The sequence below is a fragment of the Vespa mandarinia genome, chromosome 4 (genome assembly GCF_050613455.1).
Source record: "Vespa mandarinia isolate Hongniang chromosome 4, ASM5061345v1, whole genome shotgun sequence".
Lineage (NCBI taxonomy): Eukaryota > Metazoa > Arthropoda > Insecta > Hymenoptera > Vespidae > Vespa > Vespa mandarinia.
The window spans coordinates 2585838-2595072 of NC_140813.1; the positions used below are offsets into that span (position 1 = coordinate 2585838).

Genomic DNA, 9235 nt, shown 5'->3' on the forward strand with positions numbered 1-9235 from the left:
AAAATCACGGGACTATGCCAATATTCCTTATATTTTTTTTTCCTTTTTTATTGTTTTTTCTTTCTTTCTTTCTTTCTTTCTTTTTTTTTTTTTTTTTCTTTAGTTTTAAAAATTCCGTGAAATTCTCGTTAATACATTTTTACGTTTTTATGTAATAATATACTATTATGAAAAAAATAAATGAAAATAAGATTTTATTTACATAATAATTTATCATACAACACACTTAGCAAATTGAATTATTTAAATACTTTTATAATATATACATATATTATGAAATGTATGTGCAAACCTAGAAAATGTAATAAATAATAAGAAATTTATATATATATATATATATATATATATACACATACACATACAAAATATTTATTATAGAAAACATTTTATTTAATAAAATAATCTTCAATATTTATGATAGTCACTGAGAACAAAATCTGAGATCTTATATTTAATTTATCTTTTTTTTATTTTGTGATTTATTTACTTGAATTAAATGAAAAGTATTTTACAAATTTCTATTTCTTTTCTCTATTTTTTTTTTTTTTTTCTTTATTTATATCATCACTGTCCTTTTGTTAATTGTGTCTATGTTTATTATTATTTATATTTAATACAGAATCATTTATACACCGTTTCATTGATATTTTTTAAACAATTCTATACTTGAAATTTTTTTGTACCATTATCATCTTTTATAGTTAAGACAAAATAATATTTTTTTACAGTATTCTTCTTTGGAGTTTCACAAATTTTACTATTTGAATGTATACAGTCCTTCTTCTGAATTGTAATACTCTTTATATTTAAATACTACGTCAAAGCAGATGTAGATTTCGTTCTCGTTTTATTATATAAAAAATTGTAAAAATCCAGATGACGTATCCTTGATTCACGGTATTGTGATAATAAAGAAAATAGACGTGCTAAAATATTTTTCATTAAATTTTATAATAATTGCGTGCAATTTTTTTTTAGAATTAAAATCAATTTGTTTATAAATAAAGTTATACCTATAGTTATATTCTGTTGTACTAGATGTGAGTACATTTCTGCTATTTCATCTCGTAAGGTTGTATCTCCAAAAGTAAAATATACCATAGCACGACCAGCTACTGAAGTTGCCATTAATTGCAATAATACTTTTAGCTTAGGATTTCCTCTAAAAGCGCCACAACCCCAGTTTCCAGTTGCTACTGCAGGTAGATTATCTTTGCATAGATCACAACCAATAAATCCCACATATGCCTAGATATAAAAAAGATTAAATAATCGCAACTATGAGAAACATTTCTTATGATGGCATTAAAATAATATAATATTAAAATAAATATTTTATAACCTTATTCAGTTCACGTGTTATTTTGTTTAAATCAAATTGTAATGCTGGTTGAGTAAAACATAATGCATCAATGGCAACGACACTTGTCATGCGTCTTCCACTACTATCCCGAGGTGTTTCATCAATGAAGTCACCTGACCACTTGAAGCTGTTACTGTATCCTTCATATTTGCTGTATCTTTCAATACCAGTAACAATGAGAGCTTCCGTGTCATCTAAAGCTTCTGTAACCAACATGGTTACCATAAGTTCAGGACAGATAACAAAACGTATTTCTTCTTGTACACAACCCATGCCAAGTACACCTCCACCTACATATCTATTTTAAATGACATTATGCTTTATTAAAATAGAAAATTTGATTAAAGTTAGCTGAATAAATACAGTACTTATTGGCAAAATCCACTTGAAGAAGACCTGCTCCATCAGTATCTATTGTTCCATTACTTGTAATATGTAATGGTAAAAATTTTTTGTCAATAACGTCCCACTTTGGAATATCGTGTTTTAAAATATAACGCCGTTGAATCGTTATTACACCCTCTGGGACTACTCTATCAAAAAATAATGTAGTCTAAGTTCCAAAAAAATTTTCTTTCATTAGTTCCTTGTATAATGCAGAAATTAATAATTCACCCACCTTTACTTGTTACTCTTCTAAAGTAATGAAATATACACTTAAATTTTTCCATTACTGATTGACAACGAATAGGCTTATCTTTTCTAAATGCTGAGAAAAGTCTATAATTAAAAAAAAAAATATATATATATATAAATTTATATTTTAATACTATAAATAAAGTTAATTTAATATTATACCTATTAAAATTTATATGAGGATAAGTTGAGTATTCAGATTGAGGGTTAGCAGAATTGCGCCTTGGAAATGTACAAAAAAATGCATTTGCTAATAAAGATGAAACTTGTAGTTGACTAAGACTAATAGATGCATTTGAATGAGATTTCAAGAGAGGTATTGCACCTGTTATTAAAACAGGAAGTTGCAAAGCAAGGTGCACCATTTTAGGTAATAATGTTTTGAAAAAATTAGAAACTTCTTCTTCTTCCATGACCTTATTATAAAAAAAAAAAAAAACAAGTAAATTAATAAATATGAAAATTACCATATACTAAATATAATTATTAAAGATTACCTCTGAGAAAAAATGATGCAATGCTGAAAAATTCCACCTGTGAGCGTACATATGATTATATGATAAAATAGCTTTTTCTAACTGATGGCTAGACATGAGAGTTTGTAATAAGGACTCTTGAATTATTTCCCACCGATATCGGCAATGGCGATTTGCGCTTTGCTAGAAAAAAGAATTGTCAATTTAAATCCTTTTTTCTTATTAAACAATTATTGCTTTCTATTTTTTTTTTTTTTCTTTTTTTCTTTACAAAAAATACCTGTTCAATAGGATAAAGACTATGTGTAGAATGTGGCATGCGTACATAGCCTTGGCTCCATTTATCCATTTGTTGAGAAGGATATGGCTTTGGTGGTCCCCGTATTGGTATTGGTAACTATTTTTAATAAAAAAAAATAAAAAAGTTAAAGTATTACTTTTACAATTAAAACATATAAAACATATAAACACAAAAATAAATAATAAATTATATATATATATGATAATACATTCTTACCAGTATTAATACTGCATGATTTGGAGAAGGACTGATAGGTGGAAATTCTTGACAGTCATAAGTACCTAAGCCCTTACAAATTTCATTCATACTAGCCCCTTTCCACTCACAAATGTTATTTATAGGTTCTGGTTCAATAACACTAATGGACGTTGAGCTTGCTTTATAGAATAATATATATAAAAAAAAAAAAAAAAAAAAAAAAAGATTTAATGATCACAGAAATGATATGTATGAAGATTAAAAATATAATATAATCTTACATTCATCCGAACTAAGATGACTGCTATTGTTTATTGTAATATTATCATCTGAAAAAAGATCTGGCGATAATATTTCATCGTCTAAAGAAAATTCTATTTCTGACATTCTCTGTTGCTAAAAAAAAAAAAACAGAATGATTAATATATATATATATATAATACTGACAGAAATAGAAAAAAAAAACATGCTTTATAACATACATGTAAATATATAATTCGATATAGAACATTAATTTTTACCTGTAACAACATACGTACTTGATGATTCTAGAAAATGTAATATTATAAGAATAATCAAACTTAAAATGTAAATGAAACGATGTTTGTTTTAATCGCGGTATTACATGATTTTTATGAATTTATCGTAAGTATATATGATCTAATGGATGATAAATTTTTTAATTTCTTTATCATTCTTATTGTTGATAAATAATTTATTCGTATATATCAACGTTTACGTATATATATTTATACATATATATATATATATATGTTAACATTTGGATTAAAATTTACATGTATATAGTCGTGTTTATATCAAGTAATAGATTACTTCAAACCGTCACAAAAATCCTAAATGACTGTGTAGACATATCCATATATGTAATCTTTTCAATACTAACTTCAGACTACATCCACTATCGATATGATACATTTCTAATTTCAAGTCACCGAATAGAAATTAAATCATACATTTGTTTTGTTCTGTTTTATTACATATGTATTTTTTTAATTTTTACATCATTTTTATTCTTTTATTCGTTTACATTATAAAAATTTGAAATAATAACATTCAATGTTCTTCAATGTATATCAGTGTATATTAACACATATCAATCCTTGAAAATAATAAAAATTATAAAAAAAAATATTAAACTTATTATATCTCGGAATTTTAATATAACGTTGAATGCGTATACATATTAATAAATTTTTTTTTTTATAATTTTTATCTTTGAAATTGTTATTACAAATTTTCTTTTTTATGCTTCCTTATATTGATATTTTATAAATAACATATGGAAAAACTTTTTATGGAATTAATTTTTACAAAATCAATAAGTCTCTTTCTTATACGATAAGAAAAAAATAACAATGAAACAAAATACTAAAAGTAAAGTGCATTGGAATATAGGTTATGTTACATCGGACAATAACATTATTTTCTGGTAATAGGGAGAATAAATTTGAAATCATTTTAACGTGGAATAAATATATATATTATTATTATTAAATATAAACCTGAATTTTGTGTAATGTATATCGAAATATACATAACTATTTTTTCGCAATATTTGGTCTGAAATATATTAGATACGATATAGAATTAGAAAAGAAATTATGAACGAGATAGCATTTTAACAAGAGGCCAAAATGTTAATTCGATTTGTCAAATCTGGGAGTTAAACGAAATTAATCTGATACAAAAGAGGACGTTGATCATAATATACTATAAATTTTTTTAAAAAAGCTACATCCTCTTTTGTCTAAGTTTCGTTCCTTAAGCTCAGATTCACAAATCGAAATATACTTTCGCAAGACCATACATTGCGAAAAATATTTTGAATATAGCTCGAAATAGTCTATCGCGTTTGTACTTTAAATATGACTACTTATTATCTTTCTTTTACGATTGTTGAGGTATCCGATTACGAAGATATGCAAGAATTTCATCTGTGCTCTTTGCTAAAATAGCTTGTCTTGGATTTTTGAAGCAGTTTCCGGATAACATGAGAGACCTGAAAATTAAAAAGAAAAATTAATTTTAATAATCACAATATTTCAATTTACATAGTATTTGTATATTTACCTTATATTTGTTAAATTTCCTAATTCTGCTGGCACATTGTCAATATTATTATTTGCGAGATTCAAAATTGCAAGTCTTTTTAGTTTTTTCAACGATGAAACATCAATATTCGCTATCAAATTATCGTTCACCATTAACGTTTCTAAAGTACTTATTTCATAAATGTGTTCCGGTAGTTCGGTAAATCTACAATTGTAAATAAAACTACATATTATATAGATTCTATATTATTACAATATTTACACTGTTTAATTATATACTTTTATTAGAAATGCTTTAGCAAACATAATTCTCATGAAAATGTTTTATATGTATCACACTTATATATTATCACAAAGTAATTATCATGATACAGAAACATAACAGAAAATATTCTATAAATAATTATAAAACAAAACAAATAATATTAAGTTAGTAAATTCTAAAATAGTATGGATAAATAATTATAAAATATTAATAAAATTATATTTGTTATACCTGTTAAAAGAAATATCAATATCTCGTAAATATTTAAATAAAGCAATTGTTGATGGTAATGATAACAAATGATTTTTACTTAAATCCAATGCCTGTAAACGTTCGTACTTTTCACCAATCCATTCTGGTAAATATGTTAGATTATTAGATGTTAGTTTCAAATCTGTAACGGTAGTAATTACGGATAACATTTCGGGTAATTCACGCATATGATTTCTACTTAAATCGATTAAAGTTACGCCAGCTGCATTTGCATCTTCTAATACTTCTATTGGCAATTCGTTTAAACCGTGGCCTGCTAGACTTAACATTCTTGTATTTTTCATCATATATCTAAAATTTTGTTATAACAATATATTATCTTAATATTTCGAATGAATACAGGAATTTAGTAATTAATGATTAATAATGTAATAATAAGAAGCAATTAGATGTATTATATAATACAAACTTATTTGGGTAGGCAATTGTGCTTGTATTTGATAATACTGAGTCATTTACATTTATATTTGCAGTATCTATACTTTGTTGTAAGTGTTTTAAAATGCGAGATGTACCACATCGTATTATATCAGCTCTTACATTTTGTACATTATTCCCCTCAATAGAGAATTTTTTTAAATTTGGCATTATACCAATGCATACAGGTATTCTGCGAGTAAAGAAAATCTCAATGAGATGTTTTGTTTACATTAAATATATACAGAAATATATAAAATTACTCACAAAGATATATTATTATTTGATAAGTCAAGATATTCCAAATTTATTAACTGAATTATTCCTTCTGGAATAGCTTTTATGCTATTACTCCCTAATGTTAATATTTTTAATTGCCTTACTTCTTCTAAATGCAACATATTAATATCCTGTTAGATAATTTGAATGAAATCATTAGTTTTCTAGGAATGTTTTATTAAAAAATTTATTCTTCTTGTCAAATAGTATTTCAAAAATACATACAACAATATTGTTTTCAGATAAATAAAGTTCTTTCAATGCGACACATCCAGATAAATCAGGAAATATTATTAATTTGTTATTTTGAAACATTATTGTTTCAACTTTTCTTAATTCACTTAAAGATGGTAATTCTTTCAATTCATTAGAATTTGCAATCAAAGTTTGTAATGCTATGTAAAAGAGAATATTCTTTAATATATTTAATGTCTTTTCTGTATGATATTAATAGTATATTGAAGATTCAACTCACCTCTCATACTCATTATGTCAGGTGGTAAATTTTGTAAGGAATTATAGCTTACATCCAGAAAAATCAATCTAACAAGGTATCCCATTCCAATGGGTAATTCAATTAAATTATTATGAGATAAATCCTGTATATATAGCATTGTTTATTATATGCATAAATATGTTAAATATTTTAATACTATTTATCATGAATTTACCAAATGGCTTAACATTATTAAATCAGTAATTCCAGTATCAAGCTCTTTTAAAATATTGTACTTCAAGTTTAAATTACGTAATTCCAGAAGATGGTAAAATTGAATAGGTAGTACTTCCAATTTATTATGCGATAAATCTAAAGTCATCATTTTAGTTAAATTTCCTATTTCCATTGGCAATTTTTGTAATAAGTTGCTGTGTAACTGTTTAAAATTAGGTGTAATATTTATAAAAATTAACTATAATATTTTATGACTTAATCATATTATTTACATTTCATTTTTCCATATATTAGTGTAATAAATTATTTGTATTTTTAAAATATTCAATAATCGATATACGTACATCTAGTTCAATAAGATCATTTAAATTCTTTATTTGTGCATCAATAGTAATTAGACTATTACAACTTAAGTCTAATTTTTTTAAAGATTCTTGTTCCCACCATCGCTGCTCTGTTTCATCATAATCAAGTTCAAAATTTAATTTTTTTAATTCATCCTCTGTTAACTCATTTATAGTCCATACCCTATTTGGTACTGAAAAGTATTAATTAAGTAATGCTAATGTGAACATTGAAATTTCATTTCATCGATCCTAATTAATCCTTAAATTTAATATAAATATAATAAGTTTTCTTGAATATAATTGTTCATTGTTTAATGTAGAATATTTTAATTAAATTAAAACTAATATATTCTTTATAATAAACTGCGCAATAATGATAAATTGTAAACATTGAATGAAATTTAATCAATTATATGAAGTAAATAATTAATAATAAAATATAACTTACCTTGAAGATATGATTTATATATGAGAGAACTGACACATTAATCTATGACACATTTAATTAATGCAAGTGCATAAAAGCATGCTAACAAGCCAATTAAATATTCAATATTATAAAATTGTTATATTTCTGAATATTTCTTATATAATAAAAATGATTACACAACTAGATACAATTATATTATAGAGACTATTGAACATAAAAAAATTAAAGACAATGTTTTTTGAGGGGATATTTATTTTAAAGAATATTATAAAATACACAATAATTTCTTGATTGCGAATATTAATACTAACAAAGCATTATGCTGATTAATCATCGAAATCTGTAAACAAGAACTTCAAAACTAAATGAGTGTATAGGCATGATTGAACTAATCTATCGTATAATAATTGTACAATTAGTAAACTGTTCAATAAATTTAAACGTAAATTATTTTAATAATATATTCTTAAAATTCTGTAGAGATATATTTATCAGATTTATCAGACGTATTAAATTTCTACTTAAAATATCTATTCACATATATATATATATATATATATATATATATATTTTATATATATATATAAAAGTAACAAAAATTTGTAAAACACTTAGCATAAATGATCTGAAAAAATCTACGCAAAGCATTCAATTTTTTTTTTCCACAAAAATTTTAACGATCATGATACCTACACTCTGAATGGAGACACACATGCATGAGTGGCACAATACATTGACGAAGCGATATTTGATATTCTTGAACATGCCTGAAACAGCTATTTCTATCATATAATCACATAAACAGTGATGTTCGAACAAATTATACTATATTTACTAAATCTATCAGACGTGTTTTATATAAATACCAGTAAATAATCCTCTCGACGAGAGATTAAGTTGACCAGTTTTTCTTGCACATAGAATCATAGAATTCGATAATTCAGCATTATCGTCATTTTTCGTTCGTTGCTTAAACACAGCACAATGATTAAATTTTTTTTTACTCTTACTCATTTTTTATCTATCACATATCTAAGCTTGTTGACTAATTACGCAATGGGTGTTAAAGTAAATGCGTCTTGTTTTTTTAATTTTTTTGTTTTCTAATAATCCTACATTAACGTTGTTTCACCTTCTGCTTTATGATAATTAAAGTGTCACAGTGAGTCACTTGCCCATAGACTTGCATATATACGTATGTAAATTCTGTCCAAAAATTATTTTTCATTGTTATTCTTTTCAAAATATCTAAACATTTTTATTATTTCATAGACAATGAATAAATCGAATAATTATTATAACAAAGGAGAAGATATATAACATTTAAATGTTATTTTCAGAGATAGAATACGTTGTTCTGATTGGTTAATATTAAATCTACGTCATTTCTAAAATCCAATTTCATACACGTGGATTTAACTTTATAATTTAAAAAGAAATATAAAAATTCTCTTTCTCTCTCTCTCTCTCCCTCTCTCTCTGTCTCTCTCTCTCTCTCTCTCTCT

General features: G+C 24.5%; 2 protein-coding genes across 4 annotated transcripts; both read right to left on the reverse strand.

Annotated features, from left to right (window-relative positions):
• Window positions 1–543: 543 nt before the first annotated feature.
• On the reverse strand, window positions 544–3859 carry LOC118450106 (poly(ADP-ribose) glycohydrolase). Of its 3 annotated transcripts, none has more exons than XM_085656751.1 (11): window positions 3809–3859; window positions 3256–3370; window positions 2993–3153; window positions 2756–2872; window positions 2497–2658; window positions 2162–2415; window positions 1983–2083; window positions 1732–1891; window positions 1343–1661; window positions 1014–1248; window positions 544–926 (listed from the first exon to the last, which is right to left on the reverse strand). In XM_085656751.1, exons 2-11 carry the CDS (start codon window positions 3359–3361, stop codon window positions 814–816), a joined length of 1728 nt encoding a protein of 575 aa, XP_085512877.1. In that variant the 5' UTR covers window positions 3362–3370; window positions 3809–3859; the 3' UTR covers window positions 544–813. The 3 variants fall into 3 exon arrangements, with proteins under 3 accessions (XP_085512877.1, XP_035741461.2, XP_035741460.2); XM_035885568.2 differs by lacking the exon at window positions 3809–3859 and adding an exon at window positions 3514–3638; XM_035885567.2 differs by lacking the exon at window positions 3809–3859 and adding an exon at window positions 3496–3654 and having other exon boundaries at window positions 545–926.
• Window positions 3860–4456: 597 nt separating this feature from the next.
• Window positions 4457–9078, reverse strand: LOC118450099 (leucine-rich repeat-containing protein 40). Its single transcript, XM_035885545.2, has 10 exons — window positions 8597–9078; window positions 7298–7491; window positions 6952–7155; window positions 6756–6879; window positions 6506–6675; window positions 6269–6411; window positions 5994–6194; window positions 5543–5875; window positions 5066–5251; window positions 4457–4994 (listed from the first exon to the last, which is right to left on the reverse strand). The coding sequence occupies exons 1-10, from the start codon at window positions 8742–8744 to the stop codon at window positions 4883–4885; spliced, it is 1815 nt and encodes a 604-aa protein (XP_035741438.2). The 5' UTR covers window positions 8745–9078; the 3' UTR covers window positions 4457–4882.
• Between the last annotated feature and the right edge of the window lie 157 nt (window positions 9079–9235).

What these genes read in the sequence shown, in the direction of transcription:
- LOC118450106 (XM_035885567.2), bottom strand. An exon ending in TAGAAGAGTAACAAGTAAAG is followed by an intron (nt 1,892 to 1,982) that starts GTGGGTGAATTA and finishes TTGATAGAGTAG; the next exon opens with TCCCAGAGGGTGTAATAACG. An exon ending in TAACACGTGAACTGAATAAG is followed by an intron (nt 1,249 to 1,342) that starts GTTATAAAATAT and finishes TTTTATATCTAG; the next exon opens with GCATATGTGGGATTTATTGG.
- LOC118450099 (XM_035885545.2), bottom strand. Translation starts at nt 8,744, where the DNA reads ATGAGTAAGAGTAAAAAAAAATTTAATCATTGTGCTGTGTTTAAGCAA. An exon ending in TATCTGAAAACAATATTGTT is followed by an intron (nt 6,412 to 6,505) that starts GTATGTATTTTT and finishes ATTATCTAACAG; the next exon opens with GATATTAATATGTTGCATTT. An exon ending in GGAAATTTAACAAATATAAG is followed by an intron (nt 4,995 to 5,065) that starts GTAAATATACAA and finishes TTTAATTTTCAG; the next exon opens with GTCTCTCATGTTATCCGGAA.